This window comes from Phodopus roborovskii, unplaced genomic scaffold (assembly GCF_943737965.1).
Source record: "Phodopus roborovskii unplaced genomic scaffold, PHOROB, whole genome shotgun sequence".
Taxonomy (NCBI): domain Eukaryota; kingdom Metazoa; phylum Chordata; class Mammalia; order Rodentia; family Cricetidae; genus Phodopus; species Phodopus roborovskii.
The window spans coordinates 20,514,118-20,535,401 of NW_026126517.1; the positions used below are offsets into that span (position 1 = coordinate 20,514,118).

At 45.3% G+C, this 21,284-nt stretch overlaps 1 protein-coding gene across 2 annotated transcripts in view; it reads right to left on the reverse strand.

The window, feature by feature from the left end:
* Nucleotides 1–6,366: 6,366 nt before the first annotated feature.
* The window catches only part of Pou2f3 (POU class 2 homeobox 3), an 80,804-nt gene continuing 65,886 nt past the window's right edge, over nucleotides 6,367–21,284 (reverse strand). The window contains exons 5-11 of one of the 2 annotated variants that reach the window (XM_051197201.1): nucleotides 19,385–19,561; nucleotides 18,869–19,010; nucleotides 17,123–17,259; nucleotides 15,078–15,239; nucleotides 9,651–9,717; nucleotides 8,359–8,494; nucleotides 6,367–7,165 (exon numbers count right to left, since the gene is read on the reverse strand). In XM_051197201.1, the coding sequence (XP_051053158.1) occupies nucleotides 7,126–7,165; nucleotides 8,359–8,494; nucleotides 9,651–9,717; nucleotides 15,078–15,239; nucleotides 17,123–17,259; nucleotides 18,869–19,010; nucleotides 19,385–19,561 (861 nt within the window). In that variant the 3' untranslated portion in view covers nucleotides 6,367–7,125. The remainder of the gene's footprint in view (nucleotides 7,166–8,358; nucleotides 8,495–9,650; nucleotides 9,718–15,077; nucleotides 15,240–17,122; nucleotides 17,260–18,868; nucleotides 19,011–19,384; nucleotides 19,562–21,284) is intronic. The other variant, XM_051197202.1, reaches the window with a different exon arrangement.

The window sequence follows — 21,284 nt, forward strand, 5'->3', positions numbered from 1 at the left end:
CTGAGTGCTAGAAAAGTTCTTAGCCCTCGGAATTACATTGCTCTCTTTTTAGCAGTGCCCCTATCTGGGTGTAAACACGCAGTTTAAACGGAGCTGGAGAAATGGCTAAACAGTTTCGAGAGTCTTTGAAGCTCTTTGCACAGGACTGGTTCAGTTCCCAGCATCCATGTCAGACAGCTCACAACTGCCTCAAACTCTAGCTCCAAGGATCCGACGCCCTCTTCTGGCCTCTAGTAGCACCACACATGTGTGCACACGTGCAGACCCACACATACACATTTTTTTTTAAACATCAATTCTGCTTGGCATGCAGCTGGGCAAGTGAAGTTTATGCCACCTACCTCATCACAGAATGGGGAGAGTAACGCCTTTCTCAGATTATTGTGAAAAATTGAAAAGGTTACATTAATAAGTACATAGAGCGATGGGTGGCACGTAGAAATTCCTGTAAATACCATCTATTGTCTTTATTTAACTTTGGAGTATTTATTCCCCAATACTGGGATTAAACCAGAGGCCCTAATCATGCTAGGCAAATGCTTTACCACTGAGCTGTGTTCTCGGCCCTTTATTTTATTTTTGGACAAATTCTTGTTTCTCTCTGAGTCTGAGGAGAGTGAGTTTCAAGAAATATGAGTGTAATGTAGTGGTATATGCCTGTAATCCCAGCACTTGGGAGGCTGAGGCAGAAGGATTGTAAATTAAGAGGCTACCTGTATATTTTGTCTCAGAATTAAGGCACAGGCACAGACACAGCAAGTGGGGGTAGGGGTGTCAACTAGAACAATGGGATAGGGAAGGGAATGTCTGGCTTGTTGATGAAGGCTGACAATGTTGGGTGCTAAGGAGCACCATGTCTAGGGATTGTAAATGCTCTCATTTTGGTTTTTATTGAGTTAACCCTTCAAAGGCGAAAATGACACTTTTTTTCATCTGTTTCCCTAGAACCTACTATGGGACAGGTATAGTGGGTGTTGATTAAATTAATGAAAGAGTAAGTCATCTGGGATGGTTCACACCTGCCATCCCAGCATGAAGGAGGTGGAGGCAGGAAGATGAGGAACTCCATGTTATTCTCAGCTACACAGCAAAATCAGAGTGGGCTTTAGGAAACCTCTCAAAAGGAAGAGAAGCCTGGATTAACAGGAAACTATATTAGAAGCAGCACAGAGGACTTTCCATCTGCACTGTTTGGAAAGTGATTTCAAAACACACATATACAGAGTGCATCTTGAATTTTGTGATTCAGTAGGCCTGATATAGGGCAGGAATGAGTGTGTTTTAAAATCTGCCTGGGGGACAAGGCCTCATGTGGAGGGATTGGGACGCCAACCAGGCCACAAAACCTTCCACTACAGTTTGTCCTGCCTTCAGAGTGTTCTGGGACCAGAGCCTAGCAGAATCGTCATCAAAGAGACCAGAGAAACTTCATCCAGCAACTGTTGGAAGCAGATAAAGTCCCACAGCCAAACATTAGGCACAGATCAGAGGGTCAGGGACATCAAGAAAACATTGCCCACAGAATCAATTCCACAGGGACTCATGGGGGCTCGCAGAGATCAAGGAGCCTGTAAGGGTCTGACCTATGTCCTTTATATATATGTTATGGCTGATGTTCTTATGAGATTCCTAACTATGACAGCGGGGCAGTCACTGACTCTTTTGCCTGCTGTGCGACCCTTTTCCTACTACTAGGTTGCCTTGTCCAGCCTTGATGTCTTATTGTAGCATATTGTGACATGTTTGGTTGATGTTCCTGGAAGGCCTGCTCTTTCCTGAGGGGAAACAGAGGAGGGTGTGGATTTGGGGGAGAGGGAATGTGGGGAAGGAAACTGGGGGGAGTGGAGGGAGGAGAAACTGTGGGTCAGGTTGCAATATATGAGAGAATAAAAATAATAAAATCTCCCAGTAGTCATTCAGATGATAGCCACATTAAGAGCCACTCCTGTCAACGAGCCCCTTAGCTGTCTTGTTTGTTTTCAAGACAGGGTTTCTCTGTGTAACAGCCCTGGCTGTCCTAGTACTTACTTTGTAAACCAGGCTGGCCTCGATCTCACAGAGATCCACCTGCATCTGCGTCAGGAGTACTGGGATTAAAGGCATGCACCACCAGTACCTGTCAGACCTTCATTGGCTTGATGTTAGTTCCGGGTATCTAACCAGGATAGCAGCTAAGAGGAGGCCTTAGATGTTTTGAGCAAGGAAATTATGCTATGCTTTCCCAGCTTTTGCTGTTCAATGTGTGGTTTAGGAACTAGAGAAAGGTCACCAACAAAATATCATTAGACAAGCACTGGACATACTCAATGAACTATACATTTTAACAGTGATTCTCTGGCAGTACTGAAAATTGAACCCAGGGCCTTGGGAATACTAGGCAAGCATTCTACTACTGAGCTACTACTATATCCAAGCCTTGGACAATGATTCACAATCCCTCAAAATAGAATCATTTAAATAGCCATGCCAAGATCACACCCCAAAACAAGTAAAGCTGAATTATCAGTGTGACATCAAGTCACTGGTAGTTCCCCAGGGGTTCCAGAGGTTCTGGATAAAATCAGTGTGAGAGCAATTGAAGAAGATGTGTTAGAAAAGAACCAAACACAACTGCAGAGAGAAAAACATCAGTGATGCCTAACATTATTCTGCCATACTCATAGATTGGTACCTAGCCCAGTTGTCATCAGAGAGACTTCATCCAGCTACTGATAGAAAAGGTGCAGACCCATAGCCAAAATTAGGCTGTTTGGGTCTTTTCTACCAGTAAATGTTTGACATAAAATGTAGGTGTTTTGTGAGAATTTCTCTCCTGAAAAGGGGTCATGAGTCATGAGTAGAAAAGATTTACAAATCCCTAATTTAGAGAGAGAAAAAAAGGAATTCCATTTTTAAAAATTCCCTTTTCTTGTGTGCAGCAGTGTTTGAGACAAGGTAGACAAGGTGGCATTCTAGCCCAGGCTTGCGCTGAGTTCACAGTTGTAGCCAAGGTTAGCTTGGAACTCCTGATTCCTCCTGCCTCAGCCTTCTGAGTGTTGTGATTACAGGAATGTGTGGCCATACCTGGGTTTAAACCTCTTAAATGCCCTAGTGTGTGCAAGTAACAATACTAGCCATCAGAGACAAGAGAATAAAACAATCCAGGGGGACAGAGGAATCTCAGATATGCCAGAGGGTCCTGTGCCCAAACACCTGGTGGCCAAAAGCAGGTTCCCTGACTCAAATCACCCTGAATCTGACCCAAAGTTCTCACTTTGCCTTAGAAGTTGGGCATAGTGGTGCAGGCCTGTAATCCCAATACTTAAGAGGCAGAGACAGAAAGCTCAGTAACTTGGGATCATGCTGATCTGCATAGTGAGTTTCAAGCAAACCTGTGCCACAAGGGGCTCAACAAACAAAAGATCTGACAAAGTCTGAGCTACATTGGAGTACCAGGCCAGCTAAAGGCAAAACTCTACAGTAAATCACAGACAGAAGGAGAGTATAAAATAAGCAGCAGACACAATCTTTTCCTTTCTTTACCCTTCCACATTGGCTAGCGTTGCTCTCAGATGCTTGTCTCTTAGATACTCATAGAAGGCAAAGCAGCTAAAACAACTTTCTATTAAACTTCTTTGGAATTATGAATTCTTCAGCATCCTGCAGATGTGAATGTTGTGTCCATACCTGCCTGCAAATTTGATTATGCTCAGCAAATGTCCCAGTCAATGGGCAGTGGGAGCTACTAGAGGCCAAACAGGTATTCCACCCTTCTGGGTTTTTTTTTTTTTTTGTTTGTTTGTTTGTTTGTTTGTTTTTTGTTTTTTGTTTTTTTGGTTTTTTTTTTTTTTTTGGTTTTTTTGATGATGGTTTCTCTTTGTAACACTGGCTGGCATAGAACTCACCAAGCTAGCCTTTAACTTACAACAACCCACTTGTCTCTGCCTCCTAAGTGTGCCATGAATATTCTGTCTATTTTTTAAACAAAATGTGGATCAGTGGGTGAAAAAAGGAGTTTTGGATGGTGCCAGAGATTGTTTTCAATACCTATCTGGGCAGGATGTCAAAGTGGGCAGTGTTGGAGCAAGAAGGGGTCATCTCTGAGGTCAGAACACATGCATAAGTGCAGTGATAGGCACAGATATGCTTGTATGGCAGCATAATTTCTTTGGACACTTAAGTCACTGCTGCAGACTCCTTCTGCTGTCTCTTTGCTACATATCTAGCTTCCCACATGCACTTTGTTCTTTGAAACTGGGCCTCACTATGCTGCAAAGTCTAGCCTAGAACTCCTAGACTCAAGCAACCCTCATACCTCAGCCTTCTGTTTCTGATGAAGCCAGCAGGTATACACTAGTGTTCTCAGCTCACATTTTCACTACATCTTTTTTTCTTCCAAAAGTAAACCACCACCACCAAGACTTTCCCCCCCACTTTATATCACAAAACAGAAATCTGAATATGAACCCCATTCAAACACCAGGCACAACAGACTCTTGATGGTTTGCGTATAGCTTTCCCATGTGGATATTACTATTATTACCAGCAACACATGTTAAATCCTGAGATGGCTAATTTTGTCTTGAAAGTTGCCTGGGTTTTGAGACACCTGAAACATTGGCAAGGCACACCCCTGTCAACAGTGCTATTTCCAGATGAGGTCACAAGGGCTGTGGCCTAAGCAATGGACTAATCTTCTGATAGATTCATAATGTGATGGCATTAGTTGTGGGTGAGACCTACTTAGGGGAAGGTCTTTGAGGCTATCTAGCCATGGGTTCTTCCTGAAAACCTTTTATTGTTTCCCCTCTGCCATGCTGAGAATTACTTCCCTCTGCCATGTCCTTCCAGCTATGACAGATACCTCTGAAACCATAATCTAAAAGAAATCTTCCCTGCCTCAAGTTATCTATCAGGCATTTTGATCATGGTTACATAAAAGTAGCATAAATCCCCATTGTTGTTTCTCCTCACCAACTATAACCCCAAAAGGCCTTTCTTCCATACAGATCAATGTTTAAGAACTGCAACTATTTAAATTTTTGTTAAGCTGGATGACTAACTGTGGTGCCTCCCAGGCCCATGATCCTAGCACTTAGGAGGTTGAGGCAGAAGGATTACAATGAATTTAAGGTCAACCTGGCTAAATAATGAGCTTGAGGCCAGCCTGGGCTACAGAATGAGACCCTACCTCAAACCCAAAAAATAAAAAGATAAAAAATAAATCCTATCACCAATGAAAATTAACCTACTAAAATGCTCAATAATAGCTTCCCTATCCTTCAGTGTTCTCACTAGGTGGAAATGTCCTCCCAAGCCAATATATGTTGTCACGAAATTGTCCTCTGTGTTAAACAGCTTTTGCTTTCCATTGTATATAAGGACAACAGAGTAGTGGATATTTAGGATACACGAGATAGATCAGCCTTGGTTCCACCTCCTAAGTTTTCAAGTGACATGACATGACCTTAAATATTCACCATAGTTCCCTCTTATAAACTGGGGAACAATATCTCACTTACTCAGCTCCCAAAGTAGCTCTGTCCTGCAGATTAAGAACCTTGAGCAATTAGGGACCCTGTATTAATACAGGCCATCCCCAGTACCCACTTTATGTTCCAGATGGAATTATTTTGCCCCATCCCATTTCCATTATCTGTACTTACATTCTACCTCTCTCTCACACACACACACACAAAAGGCATGAAGCACTCCTCTGACCCGCTTCTTATTAACAGTGGAATAGTTTATGTCATTGCTATACAAATATATTTAGAAACAGAGAGATTCCCTTGAGTCTCAACAGTTTCCTGGATACTCAGTCTTTAAAAAAAAAAAAAAAAAAAAAAAAAAAAAAAGTTAGCATTTCTGGGATGGCTTCATGTGACAGCTTTACACACAGGCCCACAGAAGGAGACACCACATGGAATGTTCTCCCCCCACCCCCAAAGTCAGCAGAGCCCCAGCTCATGTGGGAACTCTATGGAAGTATTCCACACTTTGGTGTCCCCCCTCCTTTTCCAATAGAGGATAAAATATTACACAGATATTGTCAAAATTCACACCTGAGTTAGAGATTTTGCTGGAAAACTACACATTCAAGAGGAAAGGTCATAGTGTAGAACAGGAAAGGTCTATGTACAAGAGTATGGCCAGTGCCTCAGGTATGGCTTTCTCTCTCCCTCACCTTCCCTCCCTCTCCTGCTGTTTCCTCAATTTTCTGGGGCCAGGAGAAAGAAGAGGGGACAAGGCAAGGAGAAACACCGGGAGCAGAGAAAAGACAAGGATTCTTGAACTCAGGTAGATGTGGGTGGGCGTCGGAAGAGGGCCTGCAGATGGAGCAGCGTGGCCAGAGGGTGACTCTGCCATTTGTAGAGAGGACGGGACTTTTTGTTTTGTTTTGTTTTCCAAAACAGGGTTTCTCTGTAGCTTTGGGGGCTGTCCTAGAACTCACTCAGTAGACCAGGTTGGCCTCGAACTCACAGAGATCCATCTGCCCCTGCCTCCTGATGCCACCAATGTGCGCCACCAATGCCCGGCTGAGGGACTTTGTAGGGCACAAGAATGGAAGGATTTGATTACAGAAAAGGAAGTGAGGCAAAAATGAAAACCGTGCTAATTAAACAAAATAAGGCTTTGGGGGAGACATGAGATTTCAGTGTTTCCACAGAATTTGGGATCTGTTTGGAATTGTGGCTGAGGGCAGAATCCAAACCATGATCTACCATTCTTGCAGTTTGGCACACCAAGCAAACAGCTCTCCCCAGAAGCCCACAGGCCAGCTGAGGAATAACAATGGCACAATGCTCTTCTTCCAAGAGATGAAGCCACAGTGAAGCCATGGAAAACTTTAGAGCTGGGAAGTGGCTATAGGCAAGGCAGGCAAGCATGGTAACCTCCCAGCAGGATTATCAAGAGCCTAAGGCATCCATGTGGCCTTTAGCAAGGCATCATTATGGCCTTCAGTCACAGTTTGGTTCTCTGGAGTCTCTGGATCCCCAAGAAGGCAAGAATGTGGGTTTGCTCTTCAGCGGTGGCCATTTCTCCCACCTGTCCCCAAGTAGTCTGTCCATTCATGGAAGGCATGACCCCCCTTTGTCCTGGTGGGAACAAAGGGCCAGGTGGAATGGAAGGAAGTTTTTGGCCTCAGTGGAGGTAGGTGGGATGGTTCCAACGGTACCATGGTCTGGAAGGAAGAGGAAAACAGGCCAAGCCAGAGTTACAAACCTGATGGGGGAAGACCAGGAATGGGGAGGTGACAACTAACAGGCAGGCAGAGAGGTCCTTAAGGGGTGATGAAAACATTCTAGGATTAGATAACAGTGACGGTTGTTGTACAACCTTGTGGATTTTATGGCATGTCTTCAGTATTAAAGTCTCCTCAACCCCAGAAATTCTGAGTTTCCAGACTATGAAACATCTGGACAATAGAAGGTTCTTGCTGAACTGCCTGGATTTGGACAAGTGGATTCATCTCTTCCTACAAAGCTCAAGTGTGCAACTCAACACAAAGAAACCCTGTTTAAAACAGGCTACCTCCAAATTCACAATCCCCCTGCCTCAGCCTCCAGGTGTAGATGTCACCCTTTTGAGAAGGGTTCTTTCATTGGCTGGAGCTCAAAGAAGTCTTCCCTCCCTTCCACCCTAGCACAGGGATTATAAGCACACACTGCCACACCTGGCTTCTTTTCTTTCTTTTTTTTTTTTTTTTAAATGTAATTCTGGAGATCAGACTTAGTCCCCATGCTTTCCAGGCAAGCACTTCACCAATGGAACCATCTCCCTGGCCCCACCCCTCCGTCAAATCTGTTCCTCAGCACCAGGGAAGATCCTCAAGACATCCATTCTAAGAATACCTTTCCAGTAGTTTATTCAGCTTGTGAGCTAAGGCCCGTGAGCATGAGCGAGGGCCTGCCCTGCTGCCTCCCAGGTAGAACTGGGAGACACAACTCAGCAGCACCTTTCTGTCTCCCTGTTCTGGCTGCACCTGAAGGCCAGAGTTGGTCTATGCCTGAGCTCCAGGCTTGGGTCAGAATATTGTGTGACTCAAGTTCCTGGTGTGGAGTGCTCCGGAGCCCAGCTCTCGACCTGGTCCTTTGTCACATGAGCATTTGGAAATTTCCACCATCAAAGTGAGGATGGAAATGTTGGCTTTGTTGATATCAGCCCTTGCCAGGACTGCTCACTGGCTACAGCTTCTTTTTAAATTCTTACTCCCTGGGGATGCAGTCCAGTCTAGCTCTTCACTCTGTCCTCCCTCCTCCACCCCATCCCCCAATACTACCCCATTTCCCATTTCCAGTTCTGGTCTATGGCACTGGACCAACTCCTCACATGCCCCTGAGCCTGCCAGATGCTTCCTCATGGCCATCCACTTACCCTGAGGAGTTAAAGCCGGAGGAGGAGTTCATTGCTGCTTTGGAGTTATTTTGAGATGTTGTAGGACTGCTGGCATGGAGTCCTGAGCCAGGAGACGAAGGCCTGCTGTTGTTCCCAGGGGAACAGGATGACGTTACTAAGGACAAAGATAGACAAAAACAAGGCAAAATAATGCTTCTGGGTCTTGGGACCTTTGTGGCACGGCCCTTCCAACACATAATTTCCTGGTGTAATACCCCAAAGGGCACTTACCCTCTCCCTACCCCCACCTATTTTCCCACCTTCTACCATGTTAACATCAAGGCCCACCCATAAGCCCATCCTTGGTGGGGCTCTCAGCAGCCTAGGCCCTCAGAGCAGTATGGCTGGTTCTGTCAGTCTGAGACTTGCCAAATGCATGGAGGAGAGATGCCAAAATCATCCTACTGCGGGACACACCCTGGGCAGGAGGGGAGAAGAGGCATGGGGAGGAAGAATGCTGGAGAGCTGAGAGACCTCCAGAATCTCCCACTCTCTGACTCCACAATGAGAATGCTTGTGGTCCCCTTGAAGGAGACTCAAGCCTCATCTTGGCCCTGGTCCTGCCCTGATCCACCCTGAAAATCATTCTCATCTTCTGTAAAATGGTGGGTTTGAACTAAATAGATACCCCTCGTGTTTGGAATCCTAACATGTGTTTCATGGATAGAGTGCCATTTATTTTACTAGTCAAACTAAGATTAAAAAAAAAAAAAAGTAGAACATGCTGAGATTTATGTCAGCATTTAAGGCTTCTAGAGGGACAGCTGGACATAGTCTTTACTAGTTCTTTGAAATGCTACAGGTGCTTTGGAAAAAACAGAACTCTGGAAATGTGTTTGGAAACCTGTCTTCCTTCAGTTGTCTGTACAATTCATTTTGGAATGTATTATACCCTTGAGTGTTGAGCCATGCTGTAATTAAAATAAAAACAAACATTTGTTGACATTTTGCCTACCAACATTTTCCAAACTTAAGTGATCACAGAGTCCTTTTCTCCCAGCCCCGATTTTTAATGTCCATTGAGACATACTGAGTAAATGCTGACCCAGATTAAGTGCTTTTTAGGTGTTTTGTTTTGTTTGAAATAGGGTTTCTCTAGGTAGCTCTGACTGTCCTGGGACTTGTTCTGTAGACCAGGCTGGCCTGCAACACCTGCCTCTGTCTTCCAAATGCTGCCATTAAAGGTGTGTGCAACCACGCCTGGGTCCTTTCAGTTTTAATGTTATTTAGATTAATCCTTGTGGTGTCTGGAAACCTCTTTTGAAGCTCACCTGTTCCAGGCATGGTGCTATGGACAGGAGGGACGGAGAGGGCTCCCAGAGACCCTGAGGGAGAGACCTGCAAGGCAAGAGAGACTTGTGAATGTTCACGCTGCAGCCTTCTTCGTTCTGCCAGGACACTGGGTGAAAGGCTGCAGAGAGCCATTTGCCTTCTTTGCTAACCTTTGTAGGAAGACCTGTGAACTACATACAGCCATCAGGACCCACTTCCAGCCTACTGCAGGAAGCTCCCTGATGCTGACACATACCACTCCCCCTCCTGCTGGGGGCCCTGGCAAAGTTCCTCTGGTACTGCCAGGCTGAAGGTTTGTCACAGTGCCCTGGAGGAGAGAGGAGCAAGCCTTTGAGGCTCTTGCTCTGGCAGATGTTGCCAGCCATCTGCTCCATTTCTACTTTACATGTCTATAATCTTAGCACCTGGGATACTGAGGCAAAGGGACTGCTGTGAGTTTTGGGTCAACTAGGGATGCATAGCAAGACATGTCCAAAAAAAAAAAAAAAAGGAGGAGAAGGAGAAGGAGAAAGGCAGAGACTTAAAATACCAGAAGGAGTTGTTCAGGAGCTAAGGAGATAGCTTGGCTCAGTGAATAAAGTGCTTGCCTCTCAAGCAGGAGACTGGAGTTCAGCTCCCCAGTACTCACATGAAAGCTAGGTACAACAGTCTATAATCTCATGCTGGAAAGGAAAGACAAGATGATCCCTGGGGCTTGCTGATCAACCAGTGTGGCCAAACCAGGAAGCTCCGAGGTCAGTGAAAGACCCTATCTCAAAAAAATCAAGATGAAAAGCCAATGTTGACCTCTGGCCTACACACACACAAGTTTAACCTCCTAGTTCGAGAACCTGGCCCTCACTACGATTATCCTAGAACAAGAAATAAGGAGTGGACACATCTGGGTATGAGACGTGGCCCTGTCACCCACCATCTGCATGACTATGAGTAAGCTATCAACCTCAGGGAGGCTTGGTTTTTCTCATCTGTGAAACAGCAGCAGCACCTCCCTGATATTTCTTTTAATTAAGATTTAATGAGATAATGCCTATAAAGCTTCCAACCCTGTGGCTGGCAAAGAGCACCAGCTTGTTAAATGTTGCTTCCCTTGCTTCCCGAAGACTGCTGTTTATCTCTAGGTGCTTTCTTAGCTCCGCCTTTGAGCTGAGATCTGCATACACTTACTCCCTTTTCTTTTCTCATGTTGACCAGGAAGCTCTGACCAGCATTCCCACAGGATACTGACAAAGAGGCTCCACCTGGGGACCTGCCATCTTCTACCATCCTCCCCGAGGCTGGAACAGCCCCTCCAACAGGAAGTAGCATGTTCTCATTTCCTAGTTAATCAGAAATCCTTCTTGATGCTTCTGGGGCCTGGAGGGTAGAGGCAGGTGTGGGGCAGTTTGGGAGGTGTGGCAGAGTGATGAGAGATGTTATCAGTCATCTCCTTTCCTCTCCTCCCAGATGTCACACCCAAGAAATCTGTTGTTTTCAAATAAATAATGGTGTACGGGCAGTCACTGTGCTTAGCACCTTCCATTTCCAGCTAAAGACTATACATATGCAAACATGTACATATATGGTTCCTTTAAACATTTTTTTAAACATATGGTAGGAAAATGGTGCCAAGATGATCTATGCAATTAGTGTGTGTTATGTGTGTGTGTGTGTGTGTGTGTGTGTGTGTGTGTGTGTGTGTGTGACTACAGTGCCCATAGAGGCCAGAAGAGGGCATCAGATACCCTGGAGCTGGTAGATGTGAGCACAGGTGGGTATTGGAAACTCAACTCAGGTCCCCTGTAAGAGCAGTATGAACTCTTAACCACTGAACTATCTCTCCAGCTCCTAATAATTTATTTTCCTTACTTAGCCATCTTGAGGTTGCTTTGTATCAGAAACAAATGACACCAGTTTTCATTCCATCAAGACCAGAGGAAAAGACAGGATCATCCTATTCAGTCCTATCTTCTTCCTACATGGCATCTGGTGTGAAACTCTGTCTTCCAGGCATGCTGTGGCCATTACTATCTAGAAATGCTTATTTTTTTTAAAGATTTTATTTTATTTTTATTTTATGTGTATGGGTGTTTTGTCTTCACGTATATCTGTGCACCATGTGCATGCCTGGTGCCTGCAGAGGCTGGAAGTCAGCATAAAGTCCCCTGAACAGTTGTGAGTGAGCTATTACTTAGGTGCTGGGAATTGAACCCAGATTCCTCTGGAAGACAACTAGTACTGTTAATTGCTGAACCATCTCTCCAGCCCCACCCAGCCTGTAGATCTTTAACAGCCTTCTCAAAGGCTGTTCTTTTCACATACTGAACTACTCTTGCTTCTACACATTGTTCTTCAAGCAAATCATGGGCTCCCCACTTATTGCTGTCATGCTGACTTGAGTGTGTTTGTTTGTTTTTTAGTTTTTTGAGACAGGGTTTCTCTGTGTAGCCTTGTGTCCCGGAACTCGCTTTGTAGACCAGGCTGGCCTCAGACTCTGAGATCTACCTGCCTCTGTCTCCCAAGAGCAAGGATTAAAGTCATGACTGAGTGTCTTTTATCTGCATTCCCACAATGCTCCTGTGGGACTCTCCAGGCTAGATCTGTCACACGCAGTTGGTTTTATTTCTTGCATTCTCAGTCTCTTCATTCTCGGTTTCTGCCCTTGATCCTTGTTTTCAAATGGCTGATGTCACCAGGGTGTGAAGAGGACCTTCTTCTTTACTTCACACAAATTCCATACAAGCTTCTTTTCACCTAGGACTTCAACTGCCCCCAGTATGTTTGTGATACCCCCGATTCCCACGTCTCCACTCCAGCTTCTCTCCTGACCTCTGTATCCATCATTCCAAGCCTCTAGGGCCAGTCCCACTTAAGTGTCCTGCAGGCCTACATCATGATGATGCAAAGAACTGGAATACTACCTTTTCCCACTCCAAAACCAGTTGATCCTGTTTGCTTGGTCCACACATACTGCTAGCATCTACCCAACCAGCCGAGCCTGAACACTTTGAGTCATCCCAAGGATTCCCCTTTTACCACTCTCCCTGCCCCAGGCCAGCTCTGAATTTATTAACTGAGCCCTTTTGTTTATATTGTTGTTTGTTTTTGAGAGAGGGCCTCACATCTCTCAAGTTGGTCCTGAATTTGCTAAGCAACTGAGGATGACCTGGACCTCCTGAGTGCTGAGATTACTCAGCTGGTGGTGCTGTAGCTCTTACTCAGGGCTTCATGCACAGTAGGCAAGTACTCTGCCAACTAAACTACACCCCTCGCCCTAGTTTATCTCTTGACACTCTCCTCTATAACCTGCCCTATGACCAGTTCAGCCTCACTTTTTGACATTCCTCTGCATGGAGCCACCGAAGTTTTATGAATGTACTGTACATTCTTCCCCACCTCGCTGCTCTCACACTTCCCCAGCTTCCCCAGGAGACAGCTCCACCTCCCACTTACCTACCTCTTGTAAACACAACTCAGGCACTAATGACCTCCTTGGGGGAGCCTTCCTAGTCACCTTCCCCAAGGTGTGTCAGCTGCTGTCCTAAGGTCGCTTAGAAAAACGATCCTGTTTATCTCTTGTTTACTTGTGTGTATCCTCTGCTAGACAATGAGGTCCCCTTGGACTGGGAATAAATGGCATCTATCTTCAGCACTTGGCATAAAGACTAACATAGCTGATCTGTGGATATGTAGAGGAAAGTCAACAATGTGGTGGTTTTTATGTAGCTGCTAGGTCTTACCCAGCCTGCAACCACCCTGGAGTATTGGAAGACTAGAGGACATCACTCTCTCCAACTCCTCTACCCTTCTACCAACAATGTACCCAAAGATAGAGAATTCTACACTGCTAACCAGATCCCATCTCTCCCTATATGGAGCAGACACCTTTTAATTCCCAGTCCTCTGTGTCTCCCTAGAATCTCAAGTTATTCTTAGCCTTGGCTTTTCCCTAGAACACCAGAGGCTAAGCCTTAACCCCAACTAGGTACTGCCTCTTGGGTGCCTAGGCAGCACACTCAACTTAATATGACTGGTTTCAGATTCTCAACTGTCTTTGTCTCTCAAGCCTGCTCTTCATTCAATCTTCAAAATTTATTATTATTATTATTATTATTATTATTATTATTATTATTATTAATTATTTGGAGACAAGGTCTTTCTAGGTAGTCGTGGCTATCCTTGAACTCTCTATATATGCCAGGCTAGTCTCAAACTCACAGAGATCTGCCTGCCTCCACCCCCCAAGTGCTGGGACTAAAGGTGTGTGCCACCATGTCCAACTCTATATTTTTTCAAAAGGGCAGTGCCAACAACATGCATCCAGTACTCAAGTAGCTCAGTTGGTAGGGTGTTTGCGTAGTACACAGGAAGCCCTGGCTTCCATATCTAGCACCAGAAAAAAATAGGTGCATACCTATAATCCCAGCACCCAGGATAGAGGTTGTCCTTGGCTACATAGTTAGCTCAAGGCTGGCCTGGGCTACATGGGACTCTGTACCAAAAAACAAACAAAACAAAACAAAACCAACAAAGCAGCCTGGGAAAAACATGGCAGTGATTTCCAGCCTGATGCTCTGCTGTTTGGATCTAAGCCATTAGCACGAATTATTGGCTTCACAGCTGAAGAATATACATTATCCAGCCATTTACTCTCATCACCATGGTCACCACCCTCCAAACCTCCTCTACTCAGCTTGATGGCTGTCTTCTGGCTGGTCTCCTGCTTCCCACCCAGCAGCCCACGTCAACTAGCTCAAACTTAACACATTTAGGCTTCTCCAACACTTCCTATTCCAGTCAACCAAAGTCCTGGGCCCTCTCACTGAACTTCAATAATGTGAGGAGACTACTTTCTGCTACTTCTCTGAATTTGCCTGCCATTTGCCCTTTTGCATAGACTTCTTTGCTGATCCCTCCACCTTGAATGCTCTTCCCTCTAGGTATACACTTATTTCATCCCCTTACAAAGTTTAGATTTTCACTCAAATACCACCTAATCAGGCAGGGCTTCTCTAACCCTCCTGTTAAAAAGATGAAAACACCCCAATCTCTTTGTGCATTTTTAAAAAATTGTATTACACTTTATTCTTTTTACATACACATATGGGTATGTGAGTAGCACATAGCATGTGTGAGAGGTCAGAGCTCAACTTTTGGGAATTAGCGGTCTCCTTCCACCATGGGGTCCCAGGGATGGAAACTGGATCATCAGCTTGGGCAACAAGCACCTTTACTGGCTGAACCATCCCAACAGTGCCCCCTTCCACCCATCCTTAATCTTCATATTGTATATGTTGTATTCCTTTGTTTATTCATGTACTGAATCTCCCCTATCCACTACCTTCTATGCTCTAGTATGGAAGGCTCTTGGTCCCCATGTACACATTCCCCCAAGTGTTTGGCAGTCATCCTGGCTCCAAGCTACTTACCAGCCTGGAGTTATAGATGGGTGGCTTGATGGGTGTGGCTACAGGGCAGTTGATTCGCTTCTCCTTTTGCCGTCTATTGCAGAACCAGACCCTTACCACCTCTTTTTCCATGGACAACTGTTCTGCGATCATGGAGATCTCTTCTGAGCTGGGTTTAGGGTTCTACAGGGATGGAGGGATAGGGTGAGGTCAGGAGACAGAAACAGGTCAGAAACTGGAGGTGAGGGTCAGATGTTCCAAACGCGAAGAATTGAATGTATGAGTCAAATGCCTTAGAGTCAGATCAAGGGTGGAATACTGATTTTATCACCTATGTTCTGAGTGTCCTTGGGAATTCCCTTTACCTCTGAGCCCCAGCCTTTCCATGTATGGAGTCAGACTACCTGCCTAGCACATAGGACTATGGCAAGGGTTACTAGAGAAAGCGTGTGTACACCTCAAGTGCAGGGCTAGAGTAGATGACAGGACACAAAAGTTTGGTCCTTTCCTGAACTCCTTCCCTTGGAAGTAGTTCCACTGCAAGGTCTCCACACGTGAATTATGGAGGGCAGGTGGACTCCTCGGGAAAAATACTCCCCTCTGAGTCCTTCCTCATAACCTTGCCCCTCACATCTCTTTTTAGAAAATGAGCAGGCTGGAACATTCAGGCCTACCAAGTCTGCGGGAGAGCTGCAGGCAATATGATATCATCACTCTGTCCCGCTAACCTGCCAACCCAGCTTGTGGCTTAAGCCCCCTTTTCCTTATACTTGCACCTCCTTTAACAATACTATTCTAAAAAACCTGAAATGTTGGTAACTCTAGTCCAGTCATCCTGCAGCCATGAGGTCGCTGAGCCAGACTCAGTGAGGGATCTGCTCCAGAACAGCAGTCCTAGCAGCCAGGACCTACAAGGCTGGACTGAGTAGTTTTCAGTATCCAGGGAAGCTCTAGGAGCTGCTACCCAAGGGATCCCTATAGACGCTCTCTGTAGTCATCAGTATCTCCCTCTTCTCACCACCACCCCCAGCTCCCACGAGGCTCACACCTTTCACATATTGCCTCAAGAATATGCTTTTGCTATCCTTGAGAATGCTTGCTTAAAATCTATGGTTAGAATATCGAATTTAGAACATGGAAAGATCTGAAAACTTTTAATTAAAAATATGTGAATGTAAGAAATAAATGTGCATGAAAAGTAACATCAGCAACATCTTTCAGAAGGTATTGAAAGCTGAGTGGGGCATGCCCATAATGCTAACATTTGGGGGTGGCCGCAAGGAAGATTGCCATGAGATTGAGGTCAGCCTGGGTTGTATAGTGTTATATACAGGTTAGCCTGGGTAAGCTCCAGTGTGAGACCATATCTTTAAAAAGCAAAGACAAGACAGACAGACAAGAGGCAAAACAAAAACAAAAGGTAATGGCCTGTCTTTCTACTTTCTTCCTGTGTTTTCCAATTTGTTGATAATGTACACTTGCTTATTATTTGTTAAGTTAAAAATCTTCTTTAAAATGTTAGTGTTTATTTACTTGGGAGTAGAGGCATATACTATGGCAAAGGTGGGTGGAGGTCAAAGGGCAACTTGGAGGAACTGGTACTCTCCTTTTACCATGTGGATTCTAGGGGCTGAACTCAGGTCATCAGGCTTGGCTACAAGTACCTTTTCTTTCACTAAGCCATCTTGCCAGCCCTTTATTATACTTTTAAGATGAAAAGCAAAATTTGCTTCAAAAGAGATGGCTTTCTCCTGTCCCCTCAAATGTATATAGAAACATGAGCCCTACTGGGATGACCTGCTCATTCTTGGAACTTACAGTGAGAGGGTCAATGAGCCCCAAATACATGTCAGAGAAAGAGGAAAAGAGTTTTCTGCAACTCTGGAAGAAAATCAACATTTCTGGGCTCCTAGAGTAGAAGGGTGAGTTGGCTTCCTCCCATACAGGTGGGGTGTGGTGGAGTTGTGCTCAGATCTTGCACTGATCCCAGCTTCCTGCACATGTGGGACCCGATCACCCACCTGCACAAGCTGGCTCACCCACTCCCACCAGAGGAGACTACTCACATCTTGAAATCGCTTCTCCAGTGTCAGGCGGATGTTGGTCTCGATGCTGGTCCTTTTCTTCCTCTTCCTGCCAAATACTTCATTGAGGGTGGGGTAGGGGCTGGGAGTGTTTGCTGAAGGGTCTGATGGGGAAGATTCTGGAGAGAGGAGCAAATGTATCTCAGAAATGGAGATGTGTGGCTGGTCCAGCCTGCTAGAGTAAACTCAAGGTTCATCAGCCCTTCCCATGGACCCGCAGTGGTCTACTCAAAATTAGCCCTGAGCCCATCAGAGAATCCAGAACAGATCAAGTACTGCTTCTCCAGGATGCTTTGGGCAAATGTCCCCCAGGGCTCATATAACAGTCTCCAGGTGTTTACAGTCATGGATTGGGGATGCCCATCAGTGGCCCGTGTAGAAATCAGGGAGAAGGTATAACTATATATAAGTCACACAGTCTGAACTGTTTTAAAAGTTATGCCCATCTGTGAACACTGAGTGAAATGGGTAACTCTGGCAGGTGGGAACCCATGCTAGTTCTGAAGACATTTGTCCTCGAGTGAAAGATGAGAGTCACAGCTGCAGGATGGGGAGAAGTCATACTAACAATAACCCTGAAAACTCTTTCCCAAAGATTCTAAGAGCTTCCATAATATCTTCTATTTGGATGTTTCAGTAAAAGTTGTCTCAGGGGCATTATAATGAGGAGGATTCCAGAACATTCTTCTGAGTAAGAGGACTTCCTTAAAGGGAACCACCCTGGCCACCTAAGCTGCCCATCCTGTCTTTACCACTGGGGTAGTAATCAATAACATACACTCCTATTTAACAGAGCCTAGCCCTGGAGAGGGGCTTGTTCCTTTCCTCTCCACATGGGCCAGGACATCTCAACCGGGGCCACCCTGCACCACATACTTCCCTGGGCACACTTGGCAATGTCTGGAGACATTCTGAGAGGTGTCGAGGCAGGTGCTACTATCAGTGAGCAGGCAGACATTCAGACTGCTCACCTCCAATGACTAGTCAACCCCCAAGGGCAATTTCACTTGGTCCAAATGTCAGGATCCCTGTCTTTCACCTTTTTTAATGCCAAGTTCTGGTCATCATTCCAAATGTCCTGTCCCTTTTCTTATCCCCTTGACTTCCTGGCAGGCCTGGTTCCTGATAGGGTCCACTTCCTCATCACCCTTCCTACTGACAGGCTTTTCTGGCCAGTCCTATCATAGCAATTGCCTCCAGAATAGTCAAGTAAAGGCCTGGAGCTGGGTCTGGCTCTCCTTGCCTTAGTGTGACCCTACATCTTCTGATCCAGGCTGATCCCATGCGACAATGTGAGTAAGTGGATCAAACTTAGCCCCTAAGCAGCTGTCTTGAAATATACGGTAGGTAGCTCTGGGGCAAGGGATAGAAAGAATGGAATGGAATGGAATGGAATGGAATGGAATGGAATGGAATGGAATGGAATAGAATAGAATAGAATAGAATAGAATAGAATAGAATAGAATAGAATAGAATAGAAACAAGTAATCCTGCCACAGATGAGCCATATCTGCCAAAGAGCTCCCTCACTAATAAAAATGAAATTTTCATCTCTGCTTACCATCCTCCTGGATCTTACTTCTTGGTTCATGCCAGGCTCAAAAGGGAAATCAAGGGATCCTATGCCTTGACCTGGTCAAGCCCCATCACACACATGCCTCTGGAATTACCCCCATGGAGTATTCTGGGGCCCCTTCCATGCTCTTGCCTCATTTCTCTGACACCTACCTGCATCATTCAGCCACTTCTCCAGCAGTGGCTTGAGTTTACACATGTTCTTGAAGCTCAGATTCAGGGCCTCAAATCGTGAGATGGTGGTCTGGCTAAAGTCATTGCCGTACAGCTTCCCCATTGCCAATCCCACATCTCCCTGCAAGACGTATTGGGAGAGAGGAAGGTGAGAGACAAATGTCTATTTTTTGTCTGTGTCCTCTACTGCGCTAAAGCTATCACATAGGCAGAGCCCTGAGCATCTTCTCAGGTCATTTTCTTCTAGGATACAAAACCGGCTTGTCTCTCTCCTTATACTATGAATGGTACATGCCCTTACTTGGCTTTCTTCCCTGTCTCCACCAGCAATGCCCTCACTTTCCTTTCCCATTAGCGCTCTGTGCTGTATCATCAGGGAACAGAATGCAGTACACTTGCCCCAACTGGTGTCAGGATGCTCCTAGAAGTGCATTTGGGAGGACCCAGTCACTATCCTGCAACCTACTTCTTCCATCTGCTGCCCCCAAAGCAAACCTGTGTGAAGCCCAGCTTAATGCGCCTCTGCTTGAAGGTCTTGGCAAACTTCTCCAACTCCTCTAGGTCGCTGGGCTCATCGGTCCCTCCCGGTAGGTGTTTGGGCACTGGCAGATGTTGAGGTGCTTCCAGATGGGGATCTAAAGAGGATCCGGACAGCCCAGGGCGCCCAACTGCCTGGTGAGGAACACAAGCTAAAGTGAGCCACAGTTTCACCAGGCCAAGCAGAGGTATTTGTTAGTAATAGTTCACTTAGAGGGGGACAGGTCCTGGAGTTGACTGAGCCCTATTGTTGCCATAGAGATTAGAATTTCTATGAATCCAGAACCAAACTGGATAACCTGGGTAGGAAGAGAAAGAACCAGGACAAGGAGGTGGCCTCTTTGGGTTTTGGTCTGTGATTCACTGACTCAGAGTAGGTGACTTCCTCTTGTCAGCTTTCCACCATAAAAGGAGCTGGCAGTGTTGTTTACTACGAGATCTGAGATCTCAGTGTGGGATAAACTTCAGCACAGGACAAGGAAAAGGTTATTTGCCTGTTCTTTTCCACAGAGCAAGGCGATGGAGGCACACACAACAGTCACGGACTGTAGATAATAGGAGACGTCTGGAAATTCAAGATATTAGTAATGGGTGTCACTTTCCTTCCTATGCCAGTTTTCTTTATGAGAATGTTGTGGGTTTATAGTATGTATCCATTTTTTTTTCTTTCTTTTTTTTTTTTTTTTGAGAAAAAGCTCTTGCCATAACGCCCAGTTTGGCTAGTTCTCACAATCCTCTTACCTCAGCCTCTGCAGTGCCAGGTTTACAGATATACACTACCATTCCTAGAGAGTTACAGTTCTAATCAAAGGTGGTTTTGAAAGATTTGTTTTTATTTTATATGTCTGGGTGGTTTTGCATGTATGTATGTATGTATGTATGTATGTATGTGTACCCATAGCCTGTGGAAGCAAGCAGGGTGTTTGACCCTCTGGAATAAGAGTTACAGATGCATGTGAGCCACCATGTGAGTTCTGGGAATGAGTATACTGCTGAGCCATCTCTCCAGCTCCAAGCAAAAGCTTTCTGTTTATTTGTTTTAACTACCACTATCTTAACACACTTTGTCAGAAGACATATCATCCTTAGTCTGCTTTCATAGGAGAATCTACCATCTAATTTAGAGCCTGCTGCATTCACAAGAGATTGAGAATATGTCTAGTCTTGAAATACCTATTTTTTAAAAAAGACTTATTTGTATGTACAGGTATTTTGTCTGCATGTATGTAAATGTTCCACATATATGCCTGGTACCGTTAGATGCCAGAAGAGGGAGTCCCCAGTTCTGATCCCCTTGAACTGGAGATTTTACAGATGGTTGTGAGCTGACATGTGGTGCTGGGAACTGAACCTAGGCCCTCTGCAAGAACAGCAAGTACTCTTAACCCTTCGGCCACTGTTCCAGGCCCTTGATATATCTATTATTTCACTAAGATCATGAGGGCCAGACACTGTCCAGCACAGAAACTACTCACTGCCTTTGAGGACAATGAGCAGAAAGCCCCTGTCTGTCCTTCCTGGCTTGCTTTTTTCCTTTGAAGAATTTCACTCCTCTCTCCTGTTCTGATTTCCCAGACACAGGCATCCTTATGAGAAGGAGGATCAAGGAGACAGAGTCTTCTAGGTCAGAGTGTCTAGAAAAATCACAGATACATCCTGTTTTCAGGAGACGAGGATTGGAGTAGAGGGAGGCAGCCCAGACTAGATTCCCAGAGCAAAGTTGTAATCACCCTTGAACTTTCCTTTTTGTAAATTCACTTGATATTGCATTTGACAAACACATTGAGCTACATGTTCACCTCCTCCTCTACATCCCATCGATTACCTGATTGCATCAGTTTGATGTCCAAGAGTTCAT